Source organism: Anomaloglossus baeobatrachus, chromosome 1, assembly GCF_048569485.1.
Source record: "Anomaloglossus baeobatrachus isolate aAnoBae1 chromosome 1, aAnoBae1.hap1, whole genome shotgun sequence".
In the NCBI taxonomy this organism is placed as follows: Eukaryota; Metazoa; Chordata; class Amphibia; order Anura; family Aromobatidae; genus Anomaloglossus; species Anomaloglossus baeobatrachus.
The window spans coordinates 938,338,169-938,355,725 of NC_134353.1; the positions used below are offsets into that span (position 1 = coordinate 938,338,169).

At 52.1% G+C, this 17,557-nt stretch overlaps 1 protein-coding gene across 2 annotated transcripts in view; it reads right to left on the bottom strand.

Annotated features, from left to right (window-relative positions):
• Positions 1-289: 289 nt before the first annotated feature.
• The window catches only part of LOC142256633 (class I histocompatibility antigen, F10 alpha chain-like), a 111,818-nt gene continuing 94,550 nt past the window's right edge, over positions 290-17,557 (bottom strand). For both annotated transcript variants that reach the window (XM_075328441.1, XM_075328432.1), the window contains 2 exons: positions 14,839-14,868; positions 290-362 (listed from right to left, as the gene is read on the bottom strand). In XM_075328441.1, coding sequence (XP_075184556.1) covers positions 328-362; positions 14,839-14,868 — 65 coding nt within the window. In that variant the 3' untranslated portion in view covers positions 290-327. The remainder of the gene's footprint in view (positions 363-14,838; positions 14,869-17,557) is intronic.

Consider the following 17,557-nt stretch of genomic DNA (forward strand, 5'->3'; position numbering starts at 1 on the left):
AGATTAGTAGAGATCTAGAATAGTTCAGATAAGAATAAATAAGAGCGACATGAAGAGTTTTTACAAAGTCAATGGTAACAAAAGGTTGAATTCTAATGATATTTTTGAGGTGGAGATGTAGGGAGTGAAGGAGCGATCTGAGTCAAATATGACCTCCATGACAGCGGGCGTGCTGCTGGGGAGTAATGGTTGAACCACACACGGAAATGGCAATAATGTGTTTATGAAGCTTAGTACAGGGAGGAAACATGAGAATTTCAGTTCATTTACTGAAGACATCACCACTCACCATTCGGCTTTGGCTGGTTTAGAGAATGAGTCAGATGACTAGTTGGAGGATCCGTCGCAGAATGCGTCCGAATCTGTGAAAATAGGAAATATTTATAGCAAAGTTCCAAATTTTTATAATATATACTTGAGAGAAAACAATGTCCAATAGGGCCTTATCCAAGTAGGCTGAACTAAGTAAACTGTAGGAATTACTTACATGATGGAGATGTGTGACACACAGCCATTGTAAATGCTGAAGAGACGTCTGCTGCAGACCCTCAAAGAGTTAATAACAGGTAAAAATTAAATAGTGGGCTATCTCTGCTGATTCCAGTGACCAGTCCACGAAAGAGAAAATAATTCAAGGTGGTTTATTTTCAATGCGTTTCAAAGTCTCCTGACTTCTTCTTCAGGACGGCCACATTTGGTTTTCAGCAGACTATGAAACATATTGACAATAGACTACCTTGAATAATTAATAATTTTCTGTTTCGTGGACTGGTCACTGGCAGCACAGATATCCGCTATTCCATTATCACCTGTCAAATTATTATAATGTCACAGATGAGATGTGAAAAGAAGGCTGACTGCTTTTCCAAATTCTTTGCTTTATTGTTTTTAGGTTATCATGTTTATTTCACTCCTAGAAGCAGGGGCGCAATTAGTATAGGTGCAGGGGCTGCAATTGCACCCGAGCCCTGGAGCCTGGAGGGCCCGAAAGGTCACTTTGGCCTATATATATCAAGGTCAATGCTATAAAAAATCTTACAATAATTAGAGGCCCCATTGGAGCTTTTGCATTGGTGTCCATGAGCTTCAAGTTATGCCACTGTACAGCAGTATTCTGTACTCGCTAGAACAGTCTGATTATGTTTCACATAGAGAGTAATTAACCTCCATTTTGACATAAAGGAAGCAACTTGCATATTACACAACTTTAAAGGAAATCTGTCACCACATTTGATCTAAACTATTAAGATGGACATACAGGTTATAGAATGCTGACAATAGTCCTACCTGTCTGCCACAAATCAGATGCCTTGTTGTGGATAAACCATCTTTTATCACTTTACGTAAATGAGCTCTTCCAGGCCATGGGGTGGATGCTGCCTGGTATATAACTCCGCCTCCAGAGCCTATTTTAAATAAAAGGATTGTTACCAGTGTGATGTGTGATGATCGGTCTCCTGATCTCTCTGCAGAGTTGTGTGTGATTATAACAGACACATCTGCAGGCTCCTCTTAGCTTCAGCCTCCATCTCACAGACAGACAGTGTTGCAATTTTGTTGCAATGAAGCATAGCTTAGAGAGCTGCAAAAATGTGTTTGCAAGAAGTAAAATTTAATGCCTCCTGTGACAGGGTTCTTCTCCCATATCACACAATCAACAGAGCAAGAGATGGATGAGCAATTCAAAGAACATTTATTCCAAGCAAATCAAATGGTCCGTAACATAATCCACCATACAGAGGGTAAAAATAGTCCAGAAACTCGAATATAGTCCAGTAAGCGATAAATGTCCAGGTCTCTCTAGGGAGCTTTTACCCACAGAGGATGAATCATCCTGCTTCATTCTTGAAGTTCTCAAACACACTGAATTAATCTCCCAGGTAAGCAAAGAGATTAGATGGATTACAGCCCCCAGCTCCCCCAGACCTAAGGACAAATACTACAGGGGGTGATTACCCAGCAGACAATACAATGTACATACAAGGCAACACTCCCAGCATCTGGACATACACAACCCCCCATATTCCACCATCACAACCTCTCCCTCCTTAATAAGTGAGTACACCATGAGGTCTACACAAACCTCTGGCCACCTCACTTAAGTCCATGTTACTCAGCTGTGGATAGTCACTTGTACAGCAGTGACATTGTAAGGACAAGCTTCCCTTTGTGTCCTCCTTCACTCAAACTGTGCTTTCTGCACCCACAAATTGGCACTGTAACTCCCCAATGTCGTTTCCCAGGAGGATATCGGCAGACAGTCCTCCCATAACTCCAATCCAGCACAGTTTTTCCCCATAACTATAATCCAAACGCACAGAATCTCACGGTATATATTTTCGAGTCCCTCCTGCCAGGAAAATGGGGATTCCAGGGGCCTGGTGAATTGCCTCGGGTCGAACCACACGAGAGTCAGCGATAGTCAGGGAGGCTCCTGTGTCTCTAAATCCCAACACTTTGTATCCATCAATTAAGACATCCTGCAAGTGACGTTGCCCTGTGTTGCTTGGGGACAAAGACCGGAGGTCATACACTCCTAAAGGGGCATCTGTGGTGCAGGGGTCAGCGGTACATTCCAGTGGAGGTGGTGGTAGCTCTTCCTTAGGCGGGATGGAGTGCATAAGATGCACCGGATGAGGTGGAGGTGCATGGGGCTCCCTCCGAGTCCTAGCAGGACAACCCTATTGCAGGTGCCGAGGCTGCGCACACCCATATAGTCTCTTCTGCATCGTACTTCTTTCCATTTGCATGCTGGAAAAGGCATTGGGAGAACCTGGAGACAAAGGCTGGAGGCCATACAATCCAAAAGGAGCATTATGGGGCAGGAGTCAGCGGTACACTCCAGTGGAGGTGGCAGTGTCTCTTCCTCAGGCGGGATGGAGTGCACAAAATGCACCGGATGAGGTGGAGGTGCATGGGGCTCCCTCCGAGTGCTTACAGGACCACTGGATTGCAGATGCCCAGGTTTCCCGCACCTATAGCATCTTTGTGATTCCCCCAGGCTAGGAGTCGCCGTAAAACCGGTCAAATCCGTCAGCGACGGGAACCTCCGGGGTTTCCCATCAGTAAAGACCCGACTGAAGGCAACCGTCCAAACCGTGAGGGAGATAAAGCTACCGCCAGAGCTAGAGCTCCCAGGGCCAGAGCCTGCGGGCAAAGGAAGGGCTCCCTTAGCCAACATACCGCTGGGGAGTGGGCTATCAGTGGGAAGCCATTGGGGCCGAGAACAGAACACCGGTGCAGGGAGAGACAGTTACCGCCAACCTACCGGGAGTGACCGCCGCAGCCATCTTTGGGACTCATCCATCCAGCCGTTTGTTTTACCAGAGACTCCGTGTGCGTTACTGGCTGAGTAAGTACCACCGTGCCGTCTGGCACTGCGCTGCCCCGCGACCCTGCACCTGGCCAAGCCCCGCAACCCACCTTCCGACCTCCACCACCGGGCCCCGGGACCACCAAAACCCCCTACCCACGGAGGGGAGAACACAGCAGCAGCCGGACCCGAGCAGTGGGTGAGCACAGCGTCCCCTCCCCGCCCGCGACAACTTGGCGTCACGAACAGGATCTTACCGCTCTGCCGTCTGGTAGAGGTGCGCCTTGTGTCCCGCCGGAGGGGTCCGGCCGAAAATTTTCGGAAGCCGCCATATTGGGCGCGAAAAGTCCCCGCTCGAGCGTCTTCCCGAGCAATGGAGGCGCGAAAGCCGAAGCTCCGCCCCTGAAGAGAAGGTGCCGGACAGACACCAAGGGGGGACGGAAACAAGATGTCGGCGCCCGACGAAGCCGCTGGGGGAGCGGTGGACGCAGCGGCAGACGTGCCGACAGATGCGGCCCCTGCCCTTGCTCAGGTGATGCCGTTCTACTTGCTCTATGTGCCCGGAGCTACCTGGCTGCCGCAGTACGACGGGAAACCTGATACCTTGCAGGTCTTCCGGAAAAAGCTTGGCCGCTTTTAGAACTGTACCCCCTGACTGAGAAGCAGCGTGCAGCAGTGGTGCTGGGGCAGCTAACCGGCGCAGCTGAGCAGGAGACGGAGACCTGGGCCGACGGGGACCGGTCCTCTGTGGCTACTATCTTCAAGAAGCTACAGGTTGCCTTTGAAATCCGCACCGGGGCTGAGCTGCGAATGCAGTTTTACCAATGCCGACAGCGGCCTACCGACAGTATCAGAGACTATGCCCTGCATCTACAAACTTCTCTCCGGAAGTTGAAGCGGGTGGACCCCATCAATGATGCTGATAGTAACAAAATGCTGGTGGAGCAATTTGTGCAGGGGATGAGATCCCCGGAGGACCGCAAACAGCTGCGTCTGTGGGCCTTAGAACACCCTGATGTGGACTTTGCCGTGTTGAAAGAACGGGCCATTAAGGCTCTGCAGCCCCTGGCATCCGAAGTTCCGGAAGCGGCCCCGTGGCCGGCTGAGACGGCTCCCATCGTGGTAGCCCCTTCTCCCCCAACGCCGGCAGCGCCTGTGAATTCTGGCGGAATGATGGAAGAGCTGGCTGGCCAGGTCCGTCGTATGGATGGAGACCTCGCCAAGATCCTTGCCGCACTACAGCCTCCAACGAGATCCAGGCCCCTGGGGGGGTTGCAGCTCGCCGATCGTCCCGAAGACGTTCCCTGGATGCAGCGGAGAAGGGCTACTGACCCACGGTATGGACCTCCGATCTGTTACAAGTGCAGCAAGCCCGGTCACTACTCCCGAAGGTGTCCGTTAAACAAGCAACCCCTGGGGCCAAGGGCCAATCCTCAGGAGTAGAACCCAGTGGCCCCCCCGACTGGCGGGACCCTTTCATCGGGGCCCTCCCCATCATCCCTCTGGCGGTGGACGGCGTCACGCTGATGGCGCTCCTGGACACTGGATCTCAGGTAACCACGATACCGTATACAATGTATCAACGTTATTGGGGGGAGGATGAACTTGCCCCTCCAGATAGCAGCATGACATTGATTGTCGCTGATGGCCTCCCTTTGACCCAAGTGGGGTACAAGCATGTGGCTATGACCGTGGGGTGAACCGAGCTACAACACCAAGGGATGGTCGTGATAAGGAATAACCCCAACGATCATAATCCAAAAGTGGTGCTAGGAACGAATGTAATGGAGCATTTCATGAGTGAGGTGCTGACCCTACTGCAACAGCTGGCCGCCACCGCAGCGGGAGGTCGACAAAGGGCGGTGCAGCGGGAGATTCGGGCCTTGATGTACCGGCAGCAAGTGAACTCGGCGGGGGGAGGATTGGAGGAGTAAGAGTGATGGATGTGGCCCCTTTAACTGTGCCTCCCCGGAGCGAAATCATGATCTGGTGTAGGGCAGCGGTAGGTCCCCAGGGGTGTGATTACCCGGCCATGGTAGAGCCCATGCCCTCAGAACACTGGCCCACCGTAATGGCCGCCAGGGGGGTGGTGGACGTTAAGAAGGGAAGGGTGCCCATGAGAGTGCTAAATTGTGGGGAGGAGGAGGTTAGGCTCCCACGGTACGCCACCCTCGCCAAACTACTAACCCTGGACCCCCACGCCATCCAAGAGACAGTCTCCCCAACCTCCTCGCCCTCCGCCACTCGCCACACACCCCCTGCCCAGTTGGGTGAGTGGTGTCGAGAGTTGCATGTAGGCACTGACGATACCCCAACACATCACAGGAACGTGGTATACCGGGTAGTGCAGGAATACGAGCAGGTTTTCAGCAAACACCCGCTGGACTTTGGGCAGATTAAAGGGGTCCAACACTGCATATTCACCGGCAGGCACCCCCCTATTAAAGAAAGGTATAGGCCTATTCCACCCGCGCATTACCAATGTGCCAAAGATATGTTGAAAAACATGAAAGAGGCAGGGGTTATTCGGGATAGCTGCAGTCCCTGGGCCGCTCCGTTGGTGCTGGTCAAGAAAAAGGATGGCACAATGAGGATGTGTGTGGATTACCGGAAGATCAACCAGATAACCCATAAAGATGCCTATCCTCTGCCCCGTATTGAAGAATCTCTAGCCGCGCTGAGGACCGCCAACTACTTCTCTACCCTAGACTTCACCAGCGGGTACTGGCAGGTGGCCGTAGCCCCCGAAGACCGTGAGAAGACCGCCTTCGCTACCCCCATGGGACTCTGTGAGTTCAATAGCATGCCGTTTGGGCTGTGCAACGCCCCTGGAACCTTCCAACGGCTAATGGAATGCTGTCTGGGACACCTGAATTTTGAGACTGTCTTGCTGTACTTGGACGATGTAATCGTGTACTCACAGACATATGAAGCTCACCTGGAGCACCTAGCTGAGGTGTTCGCGTCCCTTGCCAAGTATGGGATGAAACTGAAACCCTCCAAGTGTCACCTGTTGAAGCCCAGGGTGCAGTACCTCGGACACGTGGTGGGCGCGGAAGGCGTCGCCCCAGACCCGGAAAAGATCACGGCCATACAGGACTGGCCGAGGCCGACTACGGTGAGGGAGGTGAGACAGTTCCTGGGCCTGGTGGGCTACTACCGCCGCTTCATAAAAGGGTACACAAAGATGGCTGCCCCCATGCAAGACCTCCTCTTGGGACAGACCAAGGGTGGTAGGCCTACCGTGACTCCGCTAGTGTGGGAGGAAAAGCACGATGAGTCCTTCCGCCAGCTGAAGGCGGCGTTGACCGGGGAAGAGATCCTAGCGTACCCCGACTACGGCCTCCCCTTCATCCTTTACACTGATGCCAGCAATGTGGGCTTGGGAGCGGTATTGGCCCAGAATCAAGATGGAAGAGAAAGGGTGATCGCTTATGCCAGTCGAAAACTCCGACCCACCGAAAGGAACCCTGAGAATTACAGCTCCTTTAAGCTCGAGCTTCTAGCACTGGTGTGGGCTATCACCGAGCGGTTCCGCCATTACCTGGCGTCGGCCAAGTTCACCGCTTACACGGACAATAACCCGCTAACCCATCTGGATACAGCCAAGCTGGGTGCATTGGAGCAGCGGTGGGTGGCCAGGCTGGCCAATTACGACTTCACTATCAAATACCGGGCCGGCCGTACAAATGCCAATGCCGATGCCCTCTCCCGGATGCCCCACCTGTCGGAAGAGGGGCTGGACGATGATGACCTCGAAGAGATCGAACCCGGTTATACCTGCATCAAGGGAAACTGTATCGGGAGTTAATCAATCCGAAGACCAACGAGAAGGTTCGCCAGCTGGTGATTCCTCAAGCTAACGTGCCCACTGTCCTCCAGGCATACCATGACGGTGCCAGACACTCGGGTGGAAAAAGCTGGAGATGCTGTTAAGAGAGCGGTTCTATTGGAGCGGGATGCGGGAATCTGTGGAGGCCTGGTGCCGAGAATGCGGACCCTGCACACTGAGAAGAAGGGATGAGGCCAGCCAGAAGGCCCCGCTACGCCCAATCGTTACACATCAACTGCTGGAGCTGGTGGCCCTCGACCATGTGAAGCTCACCCCTAGCCGAAGTGGGTATACTTATGCTCTGACCATTGTGGACCACTATTCAAGATTTATGGTGGTTGTCCCAGTCAAGGACCTGACCGGCCGTACTGCCGCTAGAGCATTCCAGGCCTATTTCTGTCGGCCACATGGATACCTGGAGAAGGTACTTACCGACCAGGGCACGGCATTTGAAGCGGAGGTGTTCCAAGAATTCTGCCAGCTGTACGGTTGCAAGAAAATTCAGACCACGCCGTACCATGCCCAAATCAATGGCATGTGCGAAAAGATAAACCACTTGGTCCTGAACCTCCTCAAGACGTTGCCGCTGGAGGAGCGGAACCTATGGCCAGAGAAACTACCTGACCTGGTCGATATGTACAACAATATTCCTTCCAGCTCTACAAAGTGCACACCGGCGTACCTGATGAGAGCTCAGCCCGGTCGACTGCCAGTGGACCTAGAGATGGGGTTGGAGGCCCCAGAAGTGCTCCCTTCGACCGCGGGATGGGACATTCAACGAAGAGCACAGTACCGACAGGTCCAGGACTATGTAGAAAAGAACCTGTGCCAGAGTCGAAAGCAGCAAGAGCAGTGCTTCAACAAAAAGGCGGCTGCAGGTCCCTTCATGCCCAGAGATGTCGTCTTGAAGCGAAAGCGAAGCACCCACAAGCTAAACGACCAGTGGGAGGAGGCCCCGTATGTAATACAACCCACCAATTGGGAAAATGGAAAGGCCTACCAGATCAGCCGTGACCAGGGGAAGACTTCGGCCACGGTTTCCCGAGATCACCTGAAGAGGTGTCCCCCACCATTGAGGACGGCAACTGAAGCCCCGGCCACCGAACCGGCTGAGGGGAAGGAGAAAGGGGTAATCCACACCATGATGGGCGATTTCCCGGACGATTGGCCAACACAGAACGGCGCAGTGATCCTTCCTGTAATACTGTTCCCACAACCCGTGGAGGAAAAAGAGATGGAAGTGGCCGTTGATGCCCCAGCACCCAGGGATGTGCCTGCACCCAGCTCCCCTATGCCTCTGCCTGCCCCACATGATAGCCGGGGGGAGGGACTAGCTGTGCCCTCTACTCCACCGCCTACCCCCACCAACCTTGGCCCCCTTAGGTCCACACGTCCCAACCTAGGTCGAACCCCACTTAGGTACAGGGAAACTAACATTTAGAGGGGGTGATGTACTTGTAAGTTGTTAAATGTTGTTGAATGATAAGATTGAATCAACCGAAGAAGTTTATCAGATTGACACCGTGATTGAACCGGCCGTTGCCGGCAACTAGTCCCCGTAGGGACTTTCTGCAACCGTTGCATAAGGAACTTCTTACAGACAAGCCCGAGAACTTGCAGGGCAACCACAAACTTAGTGGAGTGTAAATATATTTGTTGGCTTGACACCGTAACCGCCTCCGGAGAGGCTGATTCGGGAGGATGGGCCTGGAAGAAACGGATGGCCCAGGCCCGCCACTACCATAACCGGTGGCGATCCTCCGGGGGGTTCAGGGGTTCCCCATGGACGTGGGTCCCCTGAAAGAGACCGTACCCGCTCGGGCAATTTGGTTCTGGACTGGGGCAAGGGGTTCTGCCCATTTTCTTAGGGGCAGCATCAGGGCCAGGTTGTTTGTGCGGGGGGAGAGCAGAAGCCGTTACCGTTTAATAAAATTTGACTACCGTTTAGTAACGTTAAAAGAAAGTGCCTCCCGTAAAGGGAAGTTTATAAAGAATGCTTATGTTTTATATGTGTTTTACCGTTTTCTATTTTTCTAGTTGTGAAAATAAAACTGGTGATGGACGAGCAGCCTGCGGACGGTCTGCGTTTAACCAAGGAGGAATGTGGTGCCCTGGACAAGCCAGGACGTCACACGTACTGCAACAACACACCCTACACCCCGGTTAGGAACACCAAGGTCAAACACAAATCATTTTTGCCTCGCTCCAGGGGCTGATGCCCAAACCAGGTGGGGCGGAGCCAGGCGGTTGGCTTCACCCACCGAGGAGTTCACAGTCCTGGAGGCGGGAAAAGGAAGACAGATCAGTTTTAGGAGTTGGAGAGTGAGGAAGTAGTAGTGGAGGAACTGACTGGCCGTGTCCGGGTACGTGGCCCGGGCACCTGACAGCAAGGTTGGCAGACGGTGGTGACCGTCTGCAGGAGAGGCCGATTGACGCACAACCTTGAGGACCGGGGACGGGCGGTGGCCCGCCGGTACCAAACCGGGGAGCGAAGAGAAGCCAGCACCATCCGGCAGGGCCTACGGACCCCAACCAGGCTAGGAGTCGCTGTAAAACTGGTCAAATCCGTCAGCGATGGGAACCTCCGGGGTTTCCCAGCAGTAAAGACCCGACTGAAGGCAACCGTCCAAACCGTGAGGGAGATAAAGCTACCGCCAGAGCTAGAGCTCCCAGGGCCAGAGCCTGCGGGCAAAGGAAGGGCTCCTTAGCAAACATACCGCTGGGGAGCGGGCTATCAGTGGGAAGCCATTGGGGCCGAGAACAGAACACCGGTGCAGGGAGAGACAGTTACCGCCAACCTACCGGGAGTGACCGCCGCAGCTGTCTGTGGGACTCGTCCATCCAGCCGTTTGTTTTACCAGAGACTCCATGTGCATTACTGGCTGAGTAAGTACCACCGTGCCATCTGGCACTGTGCTGCCCCGCGACCCTGCACCTGGCCAAGCCCCGCAACCCACCTTCCGACCTCCACCACCGGGCCCCGGGACCACCAAAACCCCCTACCCACGGAGGGGAGAACACATCTCTGCTGCTTCCTGTCAACGCTCCCGGGATCCCCGTACAGAGCAGCGGTGGTGTCCCAACCTCACCACAAACCGTGGGTGGCGTCACGGACATTATCCCTAAACCAAACCACCCCTTTCACTCACAGGCGAGGAGCGCCGCTCGAGTCCCTGGGATCCGGCCCACCGCTCGAGCCACCGACCGATCGAGCAGCAGCAGCAGCCGGACCCGAGCAGTGGGTGAGCGCAGCGTCAGCTCCCCGCCCGTGACAATAGCATGGTATTGCAGGATAGTCCGCTTTACAATGTTATAATCCCTGTTCTGCTGTGAGTCCATGGTGCGATAAGCCTCTGCCAGGCTTTCGTTCAGGAGTCCCACTAACAAACTCATCCAGCCAGAGTGGGGCACCTCCATCACCGCACACTGCTGCTCAAAGTCCTTGAAGAACCCTTCCACATCTCCGGAAGCCTCATCAATTGGCTTGAACTCCGCCCGGCTAATCTGTACAGGCTCCCGGATCGCTGGGTTTACACTCCAACTCATATTACTCAATCTGTCGGACTCCATTGCTTCTTTCCTTCGCTGTGCTCGGTGAGCAGCCTCCTCCTTATACTCCTGAGATACACCAGGGCCCAGAACTGCCATCTCTTCTTCGAACCACACCACGCACTGGCTTTTTGGGGCAGGGATCACCGTCTCCAGCGTTTGTCCACTAGACATCTGGGAGGAGGTGGACTGGCTCGCACCCACTAGTAGGTCAATGAAGGCTTCTTTACTCAGTCCCTTGTAGTTCAGGCCCAGATCTCTGGCTCTCTCCTGTAGACTGGATGCAGTCCAGTTTCTGTACTCACTCTGTGGGTGGATCTCCATTGGACTGTGCTCTGTTGATCCCACTGCTGCCACCAGTTGTGACAGAGTCCTTCTTCCATATCACAAAATCAACAGAGCGAGAGATGGATGAGCAATTCAAAGAACATTTATTCCAAGCAAATCAAATGGTCCATAACATAATCCACCATACAGAGGGTAAAAATAGTCTACAAACACAAATATAGTCCAGTAAGCGATAAATGTCCAGGTGTGTCTGGGGAGTTGTAGCTTTTGCCCACAGAGGATGAATCTTCCTGCTTCACTCTTGAAGTTCTCAAACAGCCTGAATGAATCTCCCAGGTAAGCAAAGAGGTTAGATGGATTCCAGGCCCCCCTCCTCCAGATCTAGGGACAAACACTACAGGGGGTGATTAGCCAGCAGACAATACAATGTACATACAAGGCAACACTCCCAGCATCTGGACATACACAACCCCCCATATTCCACCATAACACCTTCTGTTCTGTGTCAGTTACTTATCTCACACTGTTAACACCCCTTTTATTTATAATCTCTGGAGGTGGAGTTATCTTACAGGCAGCATCCGCCCCCATAGCCTGGAAGACCTCAATTACATAAAATGATAAAAGATGATTTTTCTACAACAAGGCATGTGATATGAGACAGACGGCTATGATTAATGTCATCATTCTATAACCTGTATGCTAATAGTTTAAAAAGGTTAACGTGGTGACAGAATCCCTTTAATGTTAATCTAAAGGGGATGTACAAAATTAGGCTACTTTCACACATCCGGTTTTTGCTGTCAGGCATAATCCGGTGTGTGCCTGATGCAACAGATCCAGCGCACATTGTGTAAAAACTGATGTGACGGATCCGGTAAAAAAACTGATCCGTTGTAGCAGTTTGTAACGAGAATCCAGCTGAGGCTGCGGGTAACCTGAGTGACTGAAGTGAGCCACGCGATCAGCGGTGCCGTGACTCAGGTTACCCGGGTAACCTGAGTGACGTCAACGCTGACAGCCTGACACTTCAGTTGCTGCTTGGAGCTGACAGAGAGTGGTCGTGGTCTGTGGCCGCTCTTGTCAGCTTCCGATGTAGCAGAGCTGAAAGCGTCGTGGGACCTCGTGTGGATTACGTCGAACCTGGAGGGGTGTTTGGTGGGTAATAAAGTGGTGAAAGAGGGTTTTTTTTTTCTTTTATTCCAAATAAAGCATTTTTTGAGTGTATGTGTTTATTTTCTTTAACTTACAGATTAATCATGGGGGGGTGTCTCAAGATGCTTGCCATGATTAACCTAGGACTTAGTGGCAGCTATGGGCTGCCAATAACTCCTTATTACTCCTATTGCTACCGCACCAGGGCAATTCAGGATGAGCCGGGTAGAGTCCCGGGACTGTCTCATCTAATGGATGCGGCAATTTCGGGCGGCTGCTGGCTGATATTTTTAGGCTGGGGGGCTCCCCATAACGTAGGACTCCCCATCCTGAGAACACCCGCCTTCAGCCGTGTGGCTTTATCTTGGCTGGTATCAAAATTGGTGGGGACCGCACGTCGTTGTTTTTTTATTTATTTATTTTACTGGACGATATAGACCCGCCCACCCGCGGCTGTGATTGGTTGCAGTGAGACAGCTGTCACTCAGCGTGGGGGTGTGTCTGACTGCAACCAATCTTAGGCGCCGGTGGGCGGGGAAAACAGTGAATACAAGATGGAATAATGAGCGGCCGTCATTTTCAAAGCAGGAGAAGTCGCGGGAGCAGTGTGACAGCTGTGCAGCACCACGCCGGTGATCAGTGAGTATGAGAGTGGGGGTGAGAGGGGGAGACGGATGAGAGAGAGACCGACCGACCGTCGAGAGAGAGACACCGACCGCCGAGAGAGACCGACAAGAGAGAGAGAGAGACCCCGACGAGAGAGACAGAAATTGATTTTCATTTCTACCTCTTCTGGGCATGCTCAGTTGTAAAAAAAGGATCCGGCCCCTATTTCCGTCTTTTGCCGGATGTCCCCGGATCAGGCGCACATAGCCTCTCATTCTATAACATGCCGGATACGGCGTGGTCCGTTTTTTTGCCGGAGATAAAAAACGTTGCATGCTGCGTCCTTTTCCGGCAGCCGGACGAAGAAATTTCGCCGAATTCGGAGGACGGCGCATGCAACGCAAGGCCATCCGGCACAATCCGCCGCTATTATAAGTCAATGGGGAATAAAACGCATATGGCGCCGGATCTGATTTATCCACATTTCGCCGGATTGTGCCTGAGGGCAAAAAACGTATGTGTGAGAGCAGCCTTAGTGAGACCTGGCTGCTTTCTTCCTGGTCCAGCACCAACCCATGTCCACAGGTCTTGACTGGCATTACATCTATATTGTAATAAAAAGGGCTGAGCTCCGATCCATCCCGTGACAGGTCTGGTGCCATGTTTTTCTGATCTGCACAACTCTGGCATAATTCATAGACCGGGGTCCTCCACTTGTGATTCCATCCTCTGTGAAGCCCCTCCAGTGTTGTGTCGGTGCATTACCTTCAGGGACTCCACGCAGATGGATCTTGTCACAGGTAGGAGATCTTCTATTTAGGATTGTCGTGACGCCACTCTCAGAATTGCGGTCAATGGGGACCGCCACTGCAGATTAAGGGATGCCTGGGGCTGATGGTGGGTGCAGTCAGTTGTAATAGCCTCCTGAGAGTGAGGCAAGCCCCAGGGCCCTGTGTAGATGTGTAGAACCACAAGGCGCAGAATAACTCCACACAAGCAGAAGGTCTTTCAGGGGTTTTACTCACCGAAGGTGGCAGAGTGAGTAACCCGGGCGTAGCTGGGATGAACCAGGCTGGAACCAGGTGTCCTTCAGGCTGACTGATGAGGGTGACTACCGACTCGCCTTCCTTAGCCCTTTGCGTTTTGGGGTAACCCCGACTTTTAGTCCCTATGGGGGTCACCCAGGGAAGTTGCTGAAGCCTCTCTCCCCTTCGTTTTGGCCCGTTTGCTTGTAGCCTGGACCAGGACACTCCGGCTGCTTGCCTCCTGTGAACTATGGGCCCTAACTGTGGCGACGTGGCTGCGGACTCTGTAGTGTGGTCTTGGGGGTATGAAGTGCCCCCTCATGCAGGTTTGGCAAGGAAAGTTGGATCTATCCCTGCACTGGGACCTGCTACCCGTTTGGGCCTGGTAACTCCCTAGCAGTCTCCTTACTTCCCACTCCGTTGCTCTCTCTTTAGCTGAAGATGGATTTCGGGCAGCACTACCAGGTGACCGTTCTCCCCCGTCGGTAGTCACTGCGCGGACGCTGTTAGACTGCAACAGCTCCAGGGTCTGCTCCTCATGTCTGCTTTCCCTGAGCTGCACACTAAACCGGCTCACTCGTGGGACCTGCACTGCTGCTCCTGTCTGAGCTCCACTTCCATGCTCCTCACTCCTCCACACTCTGCTTCAGACTGCCCTCTCTTCCACTTTTCCCTTTGTGCCTGCCTACGTCACCTAGCAACCAGGCTCTCTACCACACCCCTTGAGTGGAGATGGAGGCTTCGCACCGGCTTCGCCCCCTCCTGGGATCCCCAGGGGTCCTCCCAAAGGTACATGTGTGAGACCTGATCACTATGCGCCTGTGTAGTCACACCTCGGTCAGCCTTCTGGATTACCTGTTTTGTACTGTCCCCAGCATGGGTGCAGTACTCAGTGGTGCCTGACCAGGTCAGGGGCGCCACACCTCTATGTTCCTGAATGGAGAGTCGCTCTGTAAATCATACTCCCTTTGGGGACACAAGACCTCCATGTATTTCCTTAAGTGCCGGCTCTGACCTTACAGCAAATCTGCCAAAACTTCTTATCAGAGCCACATATGTGGAATACTCACTGCGGGTCATCTTGTAGTATACTTTCTTTCCTGAAATAAGTAGAAATGATAAAATTAGGATGAGAAACCTGAAGACGCCATTATCATTAGTGACATATAACAACATAGTGTAATGGGGAGAGATGAGGGAAGTTGATATAGTCAGAGGCTTCTAAAGAAATTTTGGCAGGGCACCCACTGACCAAGGAGGAAAGAGTGGAGCCCCCAACCCTCACACATAACATAGCCAGACAAAGCACAAAGGTATTATAGAGGCACAAAATATCTGCAGAATATCTACACTTCCTTTATTATCAGCATAGGGACACATTACAGGTATAAAACCACAAACAGGTTCCAGCACCCTTCACCCTTAATAATATGTGGCCGACAAATATTCACTACAGGAGGAAAAACTACCAGGAGCAAATCCTAAAATAAGTCTGACCTAATGGAAGCTGAGTGTAATAAATACTCTAACACACACAATGTAATCAATAAACTAATCCAGACTGATTAACACCTTAAGGGGAATCTGTCACCAGGCTTTTGCTACCCAAACTCAGAGCAGCAAAATGTAGAGACAGACCCTGATTCCAGTGATGTCTCTTACTAGGCTGCTTGCTGGGTGTTTGATAACCACCAGGGTAAAGCAGACAGCTGAGGGCTGGCATTATCAGGCTGGGAAGGGCCATGGTTACTTGGCCCTACTCAGTCTACAAAATTGCAGCTCACAGCTGCCCCAGAAGTAGCACATCTATTAGATCCTCCAATTCTGGTGCTTTTCCCAGCTCCTCCCAATGGCACTGGTGCGGTGGCAATCGGGGTAATAATTTTGGGCTTGATGTCAGCTGTGAATTGACAACTGGCATTAAGCCTAGGGGTTAGTAATGGAGAGGCGTCTGTGAGACACCCCCACTACTAACCCGGTAAGTATACAGTTAAAAAACACACACACTGGTAAAAAAATAGTTTATTTGAATAAAGACTCTCCCAAACTCCCTTGTCCATCGAATTCTATGGAGCCTTGTTCTGAAGGATTTGATGGACATCGTGGGACATTATACCTTTGGATTATATCGGAACGTTAAGGATTTCTTTTATTAATAAATAGGTGAACAAGGGCAGTCGGGAACAGCCGGGCAAAGCGCCAGAATTGGTTAATCTAATGGAAACGCCAATTCTTGGGCAGCTGTGGAGTGGTATTTTTAGACTGGGAAGGGGCCAATATTCATGGGCCTTCCCAGTCCGATAATACCAGCCCGCATATATCTGCTTTCCTGCTCTGGATATCAAAAAAGGGGGACCCCATGTAATGTTTTTACATTTTCTATTTTGTTCCCAGGAGGTTACAGGCATCTCCCACATGCCGAAAAGCTTGTTGATCCAAACTTCTAATTCGATCACGGACTTCTGTGAAAAGTCAGTGTTCGAGTTCAAGCCCCGGACACTAGATGTCCGGTACGAACCCTGAAATTGGCCAGGTCAGGAAAGTGAAAACAGGCCGGGGGGTTTGGGGGTGTGAAGGAGCTAAGATAGAGATTATATATATATATATATAAAGAGAATTTTGTTTACTTACCGTAAATTCTTTTTCTTATAGTTCCGACATGGGAGACCCAGACCATGGGTGTATAGCTACTGCCTCCGGAGGACACACAAAGTGCTACACTAAAAGTGTAGCTCCTCCCTCCGAGCATATACACTCCCCGGATGACAAATCCAACCAGTTTAGTGCCAAAGCTGAAGGAGGACATCCACCCATAAGTAGAGATAGAGTAAAACCCGGAATAACCGGAACCTCTGTCTACAACAATAGCCGGTGAAAACACACGGAACAAGAAAGCTGCCAACAGGCAACAGGGAGGGTGCTGGGTCTCCCATGTCGGAACTATAAGAAAAAGAATTTACGGTAAGTAAACAAAATTCTCTTTTTCTTCATCGTTCCTTATGGGAGACCCAGACCATGGGACGTCTCAAAGCAGTCCATGGGTGAGAAATAAACAGAAACTGAGAAGTAGGCGAAACCTAACTTCACAAATGGGCGACAGCCGTCCGAAGGATGCGTCTGCCCAAGCTCGCATCTGCCGAAGCATGAGCATGCACTTGGTAGTGCTTCGAAAAGGTGTGCAGACTAGACCAAGTGGCAGCCTGACAGACCTGCTGAGCCGTAGCCCAAGAGGCACCGACAGCTCTGGTCGAGTGCGCCTTAATCCCCGGCGGGGGAGGCACCTGAGAACATTGGTAGGCATCGGATATGGCCGACCTAATCCAACGAGCTAGGGTCAGTTTAGAAGCCGAGAGACCCTTGCGCTGACCTGTGGTCAGCACAAAAAGAGAGGTGCACCGCCTGAAAAAAACAGCGGTGACACAGATCCGGAGCGTCCGCACCAAATCTAAAACATGCAACGCTTTCTCAAAGCGATGCACAGGGGCCGAACAAAGGGAGGACAATGAAATGTCCTGGTTAAGGTGGAAAGGAGACACCACCTTAGGGAGAAGGCCCGGAGTCGGACGGAGAACCACCTTGTCTAGGTGAAAAAAACCAAAAGAGGGTGACTCCGAAGAAAGCACAGTCAAATCAGAGACTCTCCTGAGAGAAATTATGGCCACCAGAAAGACCACTTTCTGTGAGAGACGAAACAACGAAACCTCCCTAAGAGGCTCAAAGGGGGGTTTCTGTAAGGCCATGAGGACCAGATTAAGGTCTCAGGGATCCAGAGACCGCCGGTAAGGCGGA